This window comes from Symphalangus syndactylus, chromosome 8, assembly GCF_028878055.3.
Source record: "Symphalangus syndactylus isolate Jambi chromosome 8, NHGRI_mSymSyn1-v2.1_pri, whole genome shotgun sequence".
Lineage (NCBI taxonomy): Eukaryota > Metazoa > Chordata > Mammalia > Primates > Hylobatidae > Symphalangus > Symphalangus syndactylus.
Window position 1 is genome coordinate 80125496 of NC_072430.2, and position 13988 is coordinate 80139483.

Genomic DNA, 13988 nt, shown 5'->3' on the forward strand with positions numbered 1-13988 from the left:
GACAGAGAAACCTTTTGCCCTGCTCTGAGAGGGTCCCACAGGGCTTTTGGAAGCAGAGCCACCATTGAGAAATCCCTTTCAACCTGAGTAGTAATTCAGATTTTTCTCCCACTCCTGCACAACTTAATTTGCTGAATGGAAAATTCAGCCAGAAGTGATGGGCTGCTTGAAATCAACAAAACTTGTCATATTCTTCCCATTTTCATTTTACTTTATTGTTAAACACCTAATTGATCATTAAAATGTACTTATCAGTGAGAAAATGAAGCAGAAGCCCAAGTCACAAAACCACAGGGATATTTAATTTTAAGAGACTGAAAGTTTGTTGGTTCTAGTTATATCTTAGAAATATTTCAACGAATTTGTTTTTTGGAGTCATAAAAAGTTAAAACTATCTTCATGTTTTCTCTGTCTGAGGAAGAAAAAATGAGACAAAGGGAAAATAAAAGCATTTCATGGTGGTCCATGGTTGGTGGTTTGGTACCAAAATTGTTTCATAAAGACCCAGCCAAACCCTCTTTAAAGTTAGCAATCCCGTCGCCTCGCCACAGTTGGCCTTTTTAAAATGCCGGTTGAACTTTCATTGCTGACTTTTGCCTTCTTTTCCCAAATAGTGAAAAAATTGTTCTCATCAGCAAACTTCTATTCCCTATGATTTCCTCTAAAATTCAGGCCCTTCCCATCTCAAATTTGATAATGAACATGTCTAGAACTTCAAAAAGATGAAACGAATTCTCTTGCTTTTCCTTTCCAACACCCCTCTCATAACTTTCCCCTTTATTTGAGCCTTTTATGGTTACTGCGTTTTGCATGTCAACACTCCTAACACCAGCAGCCCACCCTGAAATGCCAGGCCAGGCCAAGGAGGGCCTCCCTGGCTCTCTTCCTCATCTTACTCAGGGCGTCTTTGGTCGGGGAACAGTGGTGCTGGGTGACAAGCTCTCACCAATCACAGGCTTAGGGGAGTGATTTTCTTGGAGATGGGCTGGCTTGGGGAGTGCATGCCACAGAACCAAATGGGCTCTGAAGGATCCCATCTCCACCCCCAGAACCCTGGGCTCATTGGATCTAATATTGTTCCTAAGGCAGAGCCCCAAAGTCACAGCAGGACTCTCATTGGTGCTCCATTAGTTGCTGAGATTGAGGGATGGTGGGCTGGAGCTCTGAGGCTGAGGAGCAACAGAAAGGGATGATGAGGGATAGGGCTGTAATCCTTAACACCCTGGCAGCTTGGTTCCAGAGCTGGACCTAGCCCCACCAGCACTGCTCTGAGCCCACCTAACCCCTTGAAGTCAGACCGTTTCTCTGGGCTGCTCCTATCACAAACTCCGAATTTGCTTGGAACAAGCGCCCTCTTAATTTGCCCCTCTCAGTTCTCTGCAGTTGGCAGCTTGGAAAAGGAAGCGAAACAAAGGTCCCTGGGAAAGTGAAGTTTTCAATTAATTTGGTGTGAGGAACGGGCGGGAGTGGGTGGTGACTGCAAAATGCGAGGCCGGTCGGCTGCTGGAGAGACACAGAAGTTTCCCGGCGGGAGGCTGAGTGGCTTTCTCCCCCTGCGCCGTTCTCAGGGTCTTTCTGCGGGTCGAAGAAGGACCCGCGGGAGCTGAGGGGCCCCAGGTCGGAAGCGACTCCCGGCTGGCCCAAGAGTAGAGGCGAATAGCGTTGAGTAGGCATCCATGGACTTTTCTCTCTGGGACAGATTGTCAGGCTCACTGAGCCGATGCCTGTCTTTCATCTGTTTAAGTCTCTGCCGCCAGCCCCAAGGGCGCTTCGTGGGCATTTTCCGAACGGACAGCGTGTGTGTATAGGAAAGGTCTGCTCCAATGCCTCTTACCTGTGTGAAATGCCTTTACCGGGTACCAGTGCGCAAGGTAGGGCAAATTAGCTCACTCGGATTTGGGGTCTAGAAGTCGACTGAGGGATTCAGCAACAGGATAAAAAATTGGCCTGTTTTCACATCATTCTGATCATCTCTGTCCTTCGTCTTCATTTTGCTGTGCAACTCGCGGAGCCGAGGAGAGGTGGCAAAAACAGCGGTTGCCGAGACAAGGCGCAGGCCTTGGCGCCCGCCTCAGTCGCAGACAGGGCCTGGGATGGGCCGTCGTGCAATCAGCTCGTGGGGGTGGCTGCAGCGCGTACGCCTGGGTCGGGGGGAGGGCGGGAATGGGAGGTGGACCCTGCAAGGGGCAGGAGAGGGGTGGGGGCCGGGGTGGGTGGGTCCAGCCAGGCTTGGGCCGGGAGCCAGGCTCCCCCGCGTCCCTACCCCCACGTGGCCGCGCGCAGCCAATGGCACGCCCCCGGCGGGCGCCCTCGGGGCGGGAGGCTGCCCCCCGACCAGCCCAGGCCCCCTCCCAACCTGAACTTCGTTTTTATAAGCGTCCCGCAATGAGCTAACCTGTAGGAGGGCGGGCGGGCGGGCCGGAGGCGGGAGGCTCGCCGAGGGAGAGACGGCTAGAGGAAGAGGGCGGGAGCGAGCGAACCAGAGAGAAAGGAGAGGAGGGAGGAGGCGCGCCGCGCCATGGTGTCCTGCGCGGGGCCAGGGCCAGGGCCAGGGCCGGGCCAGGCCGGGCCATGAGCCGCGCCGGGAGCTGGGACATGGACGGGCTGCGGGCAGACGGCGGGGGCGCCGGTGGCGCCCCGGCCTCTTCCTCCTCCTCTTCGGTGGCTGCGGCGGCGTCAGGCCAGTGCCGCGGCTTTCTCTCCGCGCCTGTGTTCGCCGGCACGCATTCGGGGCGGGCGGCGGCGGCGGCGGCGGCGGCTGCGGCGGCGGCAGCGGCAGCCTCCGGCTTTGCGTACCCCGGGACCTCTGAGCGCACGGGCTCTTCCTCGTCGTCGTCCTCTTCTGCCGTTGTAGCGGCGCGCCCGGAGGCTCCCCCAGCCAAAGAGTGCCCAGCACCCACGCCTGCTGCGGCCGCTGCAGCGCCCCCGAGCGCTCCAGCGCTGGGCTACGGCTACCACTTCGGCAACGGCTACTACAGCTGCCGTATGTCGCACGGCGTGGGCTTACAGCAGAATGCGCTCAAGTCATCGCCGCACGCCTCGCTGGGAGGCTTCCCCGTGGAGAAGTACATGGACGTGTCAGGCCTGGCGAGCAGCAGCGTACCGGCCAACGAGGTGCCAGCGCGAGCCAAGGAGGTATCCTTCTACCAGGGCTATACGAGCCCTTACCAGCACGTGCCCGGCTATATCGACATGGTGTCCACTTTCGGCTCCGGGGAGCCTCGGCACGAGGCCTATATCTCCATGGAGGGATACCAGTCCTGGACGCTGGCTAACGGGTGGAACAGCCAGGTGTACTGCGCCAAGGACCAGCCACAGGGGTCCCACTTTTGGAAATCTTCCTTTCCAGGTAGGGGCGATGGAGAAAAGGGACCCACACGAGGGATGGGGAGAGAGGAGAAAAGAAAGAACTAAGAGTATGCGCCCCTACTTGGGAGTGGGTGCCTGTGCTCCACACCTGACCAGGGTTAACCCAGTGGAAGTTTGTCCAGTTCGTGTGAATGTAAATTCCTCCTCTGATTTCAACTGCCTCCCTCACTGCCCTTTCTTTCCTATGTGCAGCGCAGACACGTTTTTCTCCTAAAGTTGAGGGTCTCTGCGTGCTCTTTACTTGGGCCTCTCCCTTTTCTCCTAAAGAGGCCTTTTTCCTAAGAAGCCTGACAGAGTTGGGTGCCCCCATTTTCAAAGACATCACTGCCCCAAGATGACTACTAAAGCTTGTTAGATCAAGCCCACCAGCTCCTAACATAGGAACGCGGGAAATCAAAATTTGAGCAAAAGACCTGAATTTGTATGTGTCTATGTATGTATGTTTGTCTTTATACAACCAACATTTGCAGAAACTGTCCTCATGAACGTGCCCAATAACCACACCATAAAATTGCAGGCTTGTTAAGATGCCGGTTTGAGAAACTATGATAATCAATCAAATTAACCATTGTTAAGTGCAAATAATCCTTCTTTAATAACAGGTAAGTGTTATGTCTATGTACATAATGAAGACCAAGCAGCATGGCTTTTTAAAAAAATTTCCTGCACCCCTGCAAACACACACACACACACACACAGTCCTCAGCTAGGTGCTCCAAATATCCCAGCCTAATTTTTCTTGTGCTTTTGTTTGTATCAGGGGATGTGGCTCTAAATCAGCCGGACATGTGTGTCTACCGAAGAGGGAGGAAGAAGAGAGTGCCTTACACCAAACTGCAGCTCAAAGAACTGGAGAACGAGTATGCCATTAACAAGTTCATTAACAAGGACAAGCGGCGGCGTATCTCGGCTGCTACGAACCTATCTGAGAGACAAGTGACCATTTGGTTTCAGAACCGAAGGGTGAAGGACAAGAAAATTGTCTCCAAGCTCAAAGATACTGTCTCCTGATGTGGTCCAGGTTGGCCACAGACAGTTTAGAAGCCATTCGGTTGTCTCCAAAAGGCCTTTGGAAAGACTTGAATATGTATTTAATTCCCCTCACCCCCTGCCAATGGTGGCAAATTTTGTGAATTGTTTTTCTCTCTTCCCCTTATCTGGCTCTAAAACCTTCTGCTGCCCAACCTGACTTTGTAGTTCTGATTTTTACTTGTTTATTATTGGTTTTGTTCTTGCCTAGGGTTTTTTAAATATCTGTTTTTAATGTTCTGTTTCTCCCTCCAGGCCAGTATAAAGGGACTTGAAGTATTTTTTAATAATCCCCCCCTCAAATGAACTTCAGAAGTGCCATTCTGATTTAAGGTTTTTTTTTTTTAAATTACTTTATTTGTTCGTTCCCAGCACTGATTATCTTCATAATCCATTAGGACAGAATGGTTTTCAGTCATTCATATCCTGTAATTAGGTAATTGAATCATTAGCTCTCAGCAGTTGCCCTGAGGCAAGTGGAAAGGCAGGCAGTGCTCTGGGGTCACTGGGAAAGTCTGAAAACAGGAGGCTGAAGGTACTGTGATGGCTTTAAAAGTGGCCACCTTATTAAATAGGGTTTGTATCAATATTGAAATGAAGACAATCTTTCCAACTTTGGGTGTTTCACTTGCTGTTTTAATTGTTTATTTTTAATACTTTGTAGGTTTGTGTTTTCATAATCTTTAATTTGAAACTCATGTGTCCTCATGGATCGTGGATGCCTTCATTTCTTGAGCTCTCAATGCAGACATTTAAGTGGCTGCAATCAGTAGAGTGACCCGCGGATAGCATAAATGCACCTCCTTTTCTTGGCCTTGGATCTGTGGGTCTGGGATTGTGGTCATCTCCTCAATCCTCAAAAAGAGGCTGAATCAATGTTACAGAACCCAATGAAGAACTTGACTGTCTAAACAAATGCGTTGGGCCTCTCATGGAGCTGTAAAGCATCTAACAAATATGAAAAATGTGAAGTTCCAAGGTCCAAGAAGAAAAATAATGATGTTTCTGAAAGTGATGATAAATAATTAAAGTGCTGCATATTTATACAATTGAGAGATTATTTTTGTAGATGCAATGTCTGTGAGCTGGGATACATGGCAGTGCTTCAGACATTCAAAAATCACTTTTTACTCCTAGGGAGATGCCAATAAACAGAACTCTTTTGTTTCTTCTGAGTCCTTATGCATTTGTTTTATTTTTTCAAGTTTGTGTTTCTTCTTGAAACGATTCTTATTTATTACAAAATCTTGGTATCTTGAACACAATTATGTTCTCTATAGATGAAGGAAACTCAACACTAATTCTGGTTTCTGGAACCTTCATGCTCTCCACTTTTGCCCCCCTCCCTCCCTTTTGCCCATGACTTTAACATAAGTAGTGATGTTTTAAAATGAGGATATCATTTCCAGCGTTTAAAATTATATATTATACCAGGCCAGCTCAAAAGACAATAAAATTTTACTTTTCTTTCACTATTGTCAATTTATTTATATAGTTCTGTTTATTTTTTAATCCATATGTATTTGTATGCCTGAGCATAGAAAAACTTACTCACTTGCAAATTTTCAACCTAGAAAGACCATTATAAACATCTGGACTAGGAAGGTCTTGAAATTAGAAAGACATATCCATATTTGGCAATCGAAAAAGAAACATTTCAAGCTTATCCCATATCGCCTTCTCCGGGCAGTCTGCACAGAGCAGTTGACAACTGAAAACATAAAACCTAAACTTTCAGACACAATTTTTAGGCACTAGAATTTTCTGTTTGAGGCCTTTTTGCCACTCAGGGAAATGGCCGGTGAGGAACTGGATGACTGCTTATGGTTAGCTCCCCACACAATCAACTCAGTGGTTGCTAACGTTTTCGTGTGTAAGTTAGTTACGTACTGATATTTAAAACCTCACTTAGTGTGAAAACTCTCCTGGTGGGAGGGCTCCCTCATGACTTTGAAAGAGAAAACGCAGAGACCTAAGACTTGGAGCTACTTTCGTTTTCCCTGTCCCAGCTTGATTTCTTTCATATCTTACTGCCGACAGTGGACAGCTAACTTCGTTTTTGAGGGGGAGGGACAGAGACAGAGAAACAGAGAAATTTGATCGCGATTCAATCTCTGCAGAAGAAATAACCCACGTACAAGGGGTCACGCCATCCCCCACCTTACACTTCGGGAAGGGTCGTTACCGTTTTTGTGGTTTTTCTCAAAAGATGTGTTTTCATCAGAAACGGGCACATTTTTCCTTTTTCCTCATCTCCAACTTCCCCTCCATTTTTTGTGAGTCCCACACTCCGGAGCTTCACTCCATTTCCCATGTCTATTTCTCGGGTTTCTCATCGTGGGTAGGGGAGATTGCCTCGAGGTTTTCCTTTCATCTCTGGTTTGCCTGTCAGATCCCCCCCTCCCCCCGCCTTGGAGAAATGGTAGGTTTGCTGAATATTAAAACTGTGCTCAAACGCTCTCTGGAGGAATTTGGATTGAGGGCTAAATCAATAACAGAAGAAGATATTGTTATTTATATGCGTTCCTTTTATATTCCAAATTGCAGAGGGAGGAGAGGAACTGGTAAGTGGCCCAGGCACTGGGAGGGAGGCTAAGGGGGCTTGGAGAGAGGCCTTTCCTTCGGTTAGAGACAGGCGGCAGGAGAGCGCCTCAGAAACTGGGCAGGTTTTTAGCGCCGCGGGTGGGGGAACGAGGCCCCCGTGTCGCGTGATTCAAGAGGCGAAGGAAGCAATGGGAGCCGGGACCCACGGTCAGACAAAAGGGCGACTGCAATGCTTCCCCGCCTCTGGCAGCCCCCTGTGTCCCTCTGGCTCCGCTGTCAGGGGCGGCCTTGCCGCCAAGATCTCCAGCTTTCGGAGGCGCTCGGCTGCGTTTGAAAGCGGGCTGTGACCGCGCGGGCTGGCGACCACAGGGCGGCCGCACCGCCCTTCACTGTTGATCTTGACCGTGCGGCTGCGCCTCGATAGGCATGGAGCGCGCTCGCCATCTCCTGGGCGTTGGGCGGCATTGGCAGAGCTCGCTATTAGCTCCTCAGCCAAATCCTTTTGCATTCTCTCAATCACCAGCCAAGCCACCTCCCGCCACTACTTTCCACCCCGACCCTCCCTCGATCCGGGTCCCCAGCTCGCAGAAGACTTTGTCTGCCAGACCTCGAAAGTCATAAACCCGGGGGATGAAGTGGGAAGACTGCGCAAGGAGCAATGGAGGGAATCTAGTTGTTCTTGTTTTTCCTGTTTTCTACTTAGTTCTTTTATGCCTTTAGTCCTAAGGCGCAAACAGCTGTTGTAGGCCTGCCTAAAGGTCCGAAAGAGACACCCCTTGGCTTGGAAATAACGAGGAATCGTAGTGCACTGAAACGTGAGGAGAGACTGCAGGGACCCCTGGAGCTGGAGCTTTCGGGAGTAACGAAGCTGCAGCTCCTCGAAAATAGGATGGGTTCCCCAAAATAAGAGCTCTTAGGGATCTGAGGCTTGTTTTCCCTTAAGTATCTAGGAACTGGGATTGCAGCTTGTGCTTGCCCCCACCTCCCAAGAGAGGACGCGAGCGACTGAGTCTCTATGCCTGAGCTCCTAAGGAAACTCTCTGGCAGAGCCAGAGTAGCCCCAGACGTCCCCACCCCCACGTCCTCACTCCCCCTACGCCCCCCACCAGAGCAGGAGGAAGAGGCCGATTGCGTTCCCCAGAGCCACCCAATTGGTCGCCATAACTCACACAATAAAGTCGCAGCGCGGCGGTCAGTCTTGCCCTCCGGCGGCGCCTGTGTGGTCTCAGTGCGGGAGCCCGCGATCTAACCAATTCCAGCTTGGCTCGGAGACCGAGGGTCCTGCTGCAGGCTGAGACTGGCGCCGGTCACGGGGTCTCCAAGGGTCTTGGGATCAGAGGCAGGAGGGGAGGACCCTTAGCCCACTGGCCGGACTAGGCAAGAGGGCCAGCGGCGGGGTCTGTGTACACCGCTCCCAGCTAAGAACTGCTGCCCTTCCCACTTCCCTGCTTGTCAGACCCGTGAACTCCCTATCCCCGGCACCCCTGGGGGCGCTGAGGCGAGGAACTCTGCTAGCCAGCTGCCTCCGAACGCCCGCTGTTCCCCGGTCAGGTGGCTCTGGCTCTTCTGCCTTTCCACACCCAGTCGGAGGAGTTCGTCTTGCTTTGCCCTCCACTTGGTGGATGGGGACATCTCGGAGTTCTGGTTTGCAGTGTGTAGTCCCGGAGAGGACTCCTGACGATAAAAGGAATGTAGCCTTTGGTCACGATTGGTGGATCGAGCTTATGGGTTCCCTGGCGGACATGCTCCATGGACCTGTATGGCAATTTCCCTAGGATCAGAGTTCTTAGCCATGGGGACACAAACCAGGAATAATGTGGCCTCCTTCCTGGATCCCAAAATTGGGTAGTTTGTGATGCCCTTTTTGTGTCTGCGGCCTGGGACTGAGGGCTCAAGCAGCAAATGGGTCTTTGCTGCCAGATCCTCAGGCAGAGGTCTATGGAGAAACCCTTTCTGTGGGAGTGATTGGGGTAAGAGTGACATTGCTCAGGCCAAGGGACAGAGTTCCTGGTGCCGCCGGACCGCGCCCTCTCCGAAGTCAAGAGGCGCCGGTTAATGGAAAATGCCTCCGCTGCAACTTAAAGCCAGTAGAAGCAAGCCGGGCCCAGAAAGTCTGCGGAAAACGGATCGCAAAGCCAATCACGACCAAGAAGAGTCCCAAGGGACACTTGGGCTGAGGCACCCTCTTGCCCGATATCCCCAGCTGCTGAAGCCGGGCCTGGAAACCCGCAGACAGTTAGTCTTTGCTCAACATGATTTGGCTCTGCTGGCAGCCTCGTCCTTCGCCATCGAACATTGCGGGTGTTATCATAACACTCTGAAGGGGGGGAAAACGGGTCGGGGGGATGTAGGCGGTGCTGAAATGACCGGCTTTGAAGAACCTGCAGGCAAAGTTTCATCCAATCGTCTGAGCCTGTCCTCTTATTCCCGGTTGTAACTAAATACTGTTGCGAGCGCAGCCGAAGCCCTTTGTTGGAGATGTGTGAGCGCAGTCTCTACAGAGCGGGCTATGTGGGCTCGCTTCTGAATCTGCAGCCGCCAGACTCTTTCTACTTCTCCAACCTGCGGGCGAATGGCGGCCAGTTGGCCACGCTTCCCCCTATCTCCTACCCGCGCGGCGCGCTGCCCTGGGCCGCCACGCCCGCCTCCTGCGCCCCCGCGCAGCCTGCGGGCGCCACTGCCTTCGGTGGCTTCTCGCAGCCCTACCTGGCTGGCTCCGGGCCTCTCGGCCTGCAGCCCCCAACAGCCAAGGACGGACCCGAAGAGCAGGCTAAGTTCTATGCGCCCGAAGCGGCCGCTGGGCCAGAGGAGCGCGGTCGTACCCGGCCGTCCTTCACCACCGAGTCTAGCCTGGCTCCTGCAGTGGCTGCTCTCAAAGCGGCCAAGTATGACTACGCGGGTGTGGGTCGTGCCACGCCGGGCTCCGCGACCCTGCTCCAGGGGGCTCCCTGCGCCCCTGGCTTCAAGGACGACACCAAGGGCCCGCTCAACTTGAACATGACAGTGCAGGCGGCGGGCGTTGCCTCTTGCCTGCGACCTTCACTGCCCGACGGTAAACGGTGCCCATGCTCCCCGGGCCGGTTTGGGCCGGGATGGGAGGTGGGGTTCAAGGGAGAGTGTAAGGGGAGGTGAACCGCCTGGGGGCGGGCAATAGACAGAGTACGGGCTGGGTTGACGTGGGTTGGGGCTGTGTTGCAGGCCTGCCGTGGGGGGCGGCCCCGGGGAGGGCCCGCAAGAAGCGGAAACCCTACACGAAGCAGCAGATTGCGGAGTTGGAGAACGAATTCCTCGTCAACGAATTCATCAACAGGCAGAAACGCAAGGAATTGTCCAATAGGCTGAACCTCAGCGACCAGCAAGTCAAAATCTGGTTCCAGAACAGGCGTATGAAGAAGAAGCGCGTGGTGCTTCGGGAGCAGGCGCTGGCGCTCTACTAGCCTCGCGCGCGCGTGGCCAGGACCGGGCTGGATCTGCCCTTTTGGACAGAGGCCTTGTTTGGGGAGGGGGATCTGGGGCTAAGGCTAAGGCTTTTCCTTCGGTTCCTTCTCTGCTGGTCCCAGAAGCCAAGAGATTTAGCGACCAGGCCAGCTGGGCCTCCTTGCTTTCCTCAGTCCCTGAGAAGCCCGTGAGAAACGTGCGGAAGTACCACTGCAACTCTGGCTGGCCTTAAGGCTTCCACGTTGGGGGACTGAGGCCACCTCTCCTTGCTCCTGGCTGGAGCATTTGCACCCACCGCTCATTCTTGCTCCCTGGTACCTGGATTTTTCTGTTTCCACCCAATTCGTTCTCCCTTTCCCCCTCTCTCCAGCCCCTTCAGCGTATAGCAGTCGCCTAGTTAGGGCTCAGAGTGGAAGGCCTCCTGAGGGAATGGAAAGGACTGTGGGTACAATTAGGTCTCTGCAGCAGAATCCCTTTGTGGCAAGGCCAGGATCTTCGCTCTGGAGAAAGGAAAGGGCACCATCCACCCTCCACCCTCCTGTCTGCCCTGGCTGATTTGAGAGGACAAAAGCCACACTAGATCTTCAGACTTTGGGAGGAAAAGGGAGGGAAGGGGAGGGGCTGGGTAGTGGGGTAAACTTGGAGATATCTCGAAATGAGAAATCTGAAATAGGCTGGCCTATTTCCAGCTGGGTGGAACCTTCGTTTCCTGAGACTGGGGCTCCAGACAAGTGCCATCTCCAGACAAGACTGGCAAACATTGCCCTACTCCCACCTTCTCATACATGCCTAGGTCAGGCCCATGAACCCTGTAACCGGATCCCCAGAGCCTAGCTCTGGTGAAAGGAGCTGTTGGTCTGCTTTGAAGCTCTGTTGCACAGGGAGGAGGGAAAGATATCCAGGGGAGGAGAAGGGAGTGAACAAGAGGAGGAGGGGTGATACACTCCAACTGTAAATATGGCTTTCCAGTTGAGGTGAGTAAAGGTGTCGGTGCATCTTTCTTTCTTCAATTACCTTAATGGAACCCCACAAGGATAGGCAAAAATCCTTCTCAAGAGTCAAGGAGTGGGGAAGGAAATCTCTTAGATTCTCCACCCTGCTAGCTGCTCTTGACAAAGCAAAGAGGACCAGAAGTTCCTCTCACCGTCTCTACCATCTGCCAACTCTACCAGAGGCCCAGCTACTGTGCCCCTTCTGAGGCATGTCTGGCCTGTCCCAGTGGAGACTTTAAGGCCCTGGGCCCTGCCAGGCTTGCCTCATGGAGGCAGGGGTTCCCAAATGCCAGGTGGAGTTGTTCTGGGTGTACTGGAGTTTCCTGCCTTAATCTCAGTGAGCCAAGCCTCACCCTGCCAGCTCATTCCACTATACCTGCCTCTTCTCCCTCTCCTTCTGACATGTAGCACTCCTCCTTTGCAATTCCTAGCATGATGCACAACAACCCAAGGATTCAGGATTTCTTCCCAAAGTGCAGTGATTTCTTTTCAGTGGAGGACCTGGCCCTAAACCTGGAGTGGGCCCCTCACAGAGAGCCCTGAGCATTAGCCCAACTGAATTCAGTTGATGTTTAGACTAATTTCATTTTCTAAGCTATCTAATAGTTATCATGCATGTTTTGTTTTGATTTTGTCCAAAACAGTAGCTTGTGTATATCAGACACAATATATACAAATGTTTTGAGTGAAAATAAATATCCAGGTCTAAGCCAAGCTGTCAAGGGGCTGAAGTCAATTTTTCAAAATGTTTTGGATTCCACCTTAATGTTTTTCAGGCCACCAAATTCGTTTTACTTTTCTGGTTGTTGTTTCACTGCGGGTGTTGACTGTTCGTTAAATGAGAAAATGGCTTCTGAGGCGGTCAGGAAATGGTGTGTAAAAGCCTACGAACCAAATATGTTTGGAATATCCAAAAGGGAAAGACCATGGCAGATCTGAGTGTGTCTCACACGTTAAGGGGACTCTCAGCTTGTTGCAAGCTGGGACTTCTGCACTCAGCCTAAATTCTCAAATTTTAAAGCTTGCTGGTATTCAGGGTCTGTAAAGATTTGAGGTTCCTCAGATGTCAGAACAAAATGTCTGTCTCCACCGAGTTTTGGTCTGACTTCTCTGGAACCGGCTATGTTCTGCTAAATCCTTGATACCAGCAGGTTTACCAAGAGCCCAGCAGACTCCCTTGGGAAATGGGGCCTCAAAACTCCCTAGTCCATCTGAACCTCTAGCTTAGTCCAAGAAAGTCAGGGCCTGCTTGCTGCTCATTTTCTTGCAAACCCCAGCTCCTAGCTGGTGGAGGTGGAAACTAGCTTTTAGCTAGAGGAAGAATTAGCAAAACCACTAAATCACTAACACTGAATATTCAACATTTCAACTCCCCTTCCCAGAAGCAAATTTGGTGTATAATTAAAATTTTAATTGTTCTTTAATTGTATACACACACACAACTATATATACATATATGTATATATATTCAATAGGAGAGAAAGAAGCAAGAGCTGCCAAGGCCCTATGGCTCAAAAGGATTCTCCACCTGGCTGGCACATACAGGCGATGGTACCCAGAGCAGGATCTCCAAGTCTGAGTCTGCATTCAGAGGTTTGCGTCCTCAAAAACAACTGAACAAAGGCGGAAGCCGCACTGAGCCCTCGGAAGGCTGGGGAAAGGAGGAGGAAAGCATATGAACTCAGATCCAGGCCTTAAGACAGAAAACACGGAGGCTGTTTCTTTCCAAAATATATCATTAAATCATAGTGTTCTTTCCCTTTAGCCTGGGATGAGTGGGGGGAGGGGATACTCATGGAGATCACTCCTCAAAGAAAATTAAATTTTTCTAAATATAAAAGCATATATCTTGGTTCAGCAGTTTTTTCCAAATCTATCCCTTTTGCTATTTCACACAAATACAAAGACTCTGGTGTCTCCTTCCATAGCTCGTGTTCCCGCAAAGATTTGGAACCACTAGGAAATTTGTAAAAAAAAAAAAAAAAAAAAGTGCTGAAGAGAAAGGACGCTAAAATCTGAGCGCTCAACATTCCCTTCAGAAAGAGAAATGTGTCCTCTGAAATGCTGCAGTCCAAGCGGGCCTCTTGACTAAGAAAACGGTTTTAAAACGAGAAAAAAACAGCTTCGTCTGGCATTCAATCAGTTGGGAACTCAGAAGGCGGCGGGGAAGGGGGGACGCTTTTAAGGCCTGGGGGTTCTCCCCCAGGGAGGCGAGCTGGGGAGGCTTCCGGGATGCCTGCGGGTGGAAGAGAAATCTGGAATTGTTGTAAATATTCATGTGAGGGGATGCCCCTTCACCTTTCACCCGCCTCTCCCAGCTGCATTCCCCCCTCAGTGATAGCGGGGGAGGGCAAGGAGACTGCCCCACTGTCCTTAGACAAAGGTGATCTCCCCATATTTTTGTTCTCCAGTCGCTTGACTTAAGGAGTCCATTCCGAAGGCTCTGCAGGGAAGGAACTGGCTCTGGGTGTTTTCCCTGCGTTTCTCTTCTTTCGTTTCTTAAAAGAGCATAAATAATTAAAGTTTGGCAGGGAGGAAAAGCTTTCTTGCAGAACTGTAGTGGCAATAAATGAAATGACTCAGAATCCCTTCCCCAGTCAGCTTTTACGAGAGCTG

At 51.3% G+C, this 13988-nt stretch overlaps 2 protein-coding genes across 2 annotated transcripts; both read left to right on the top strand.

Annotated features, from left to right (window-relative positions):
• Positions 1 to 2404: 2404 nt before the first annotated feature.
• HOXD13 (homeobox D13) lies at positions 2405 to 5573 on the top strand. Its single transcript, XM_055287827.1, has 2 exons — positions 2405 to 3349; positions 4130 to 5573. The coding sequence occupies exons 1-2, from the start codon at positions 2572 to 2574 to the stop codon at positions 4378 to 4380; spliced, it is 1029 nt and encodes a 342-aa protein (XP_055143802.1). The 5' UTR covers positions 2405 to 2571; the 3' UTR covers positions 4381 to 5573.
• Positions 5574 to 9413: 3840 nt separating this feature from the next.
• HOXD12 (homeobox D12) lies at positions 9414 to 12086 on the top strand. Its single transcript, XM_055287828.1, has 2 exons — positions 9414 to 9994; positions 10141 to 12086. Exons 1-2 carry the CDS (start codon positions 9421 to 9423, stop codon positions 10377 to 10379), a joined length of 813 nt encoding a protein of 270 aa, XP_055143803.1. The 5' UTR covers positions 9414 to 9420; the 3' UTR covers positions 10380 to 12086.
• Positions 12087 to 13988: the final 1902 nt, after the last annotated feature.

Bases quoted from the DNA above. Each gene is read 5' to 3' on its own strand.
- HOXD13 (XM_055287827.1), top strand. From the start codon at position 2,572: ATGAGCCGCGCCGGGAGCTGGGACATGGACGGGCTGCGGGCAGACGGC. The intron at 3,350-4,129 runs GTAGGGGCGATG...TGTTTGTATCAG, and splicing joins TTGGAAATCTTCCTTTCCAG to GGGATGTGGCTCTAAATCAG.
- HOXD12 (XM_055287828.1), top strand. From the start codon at position 9,421: ATGTGTGAGCGCAGTCTCTACAGAGCGGGCTATGTGGGCTCGCTTCTG. The intron at 9,995-10,140 runs GTAAACGGTGCC...GCTGTGTTGCAG, and splicing joins GCGACCTTCACTGCCCGACG to GCCTGCCGTGGGGGGCGGCC.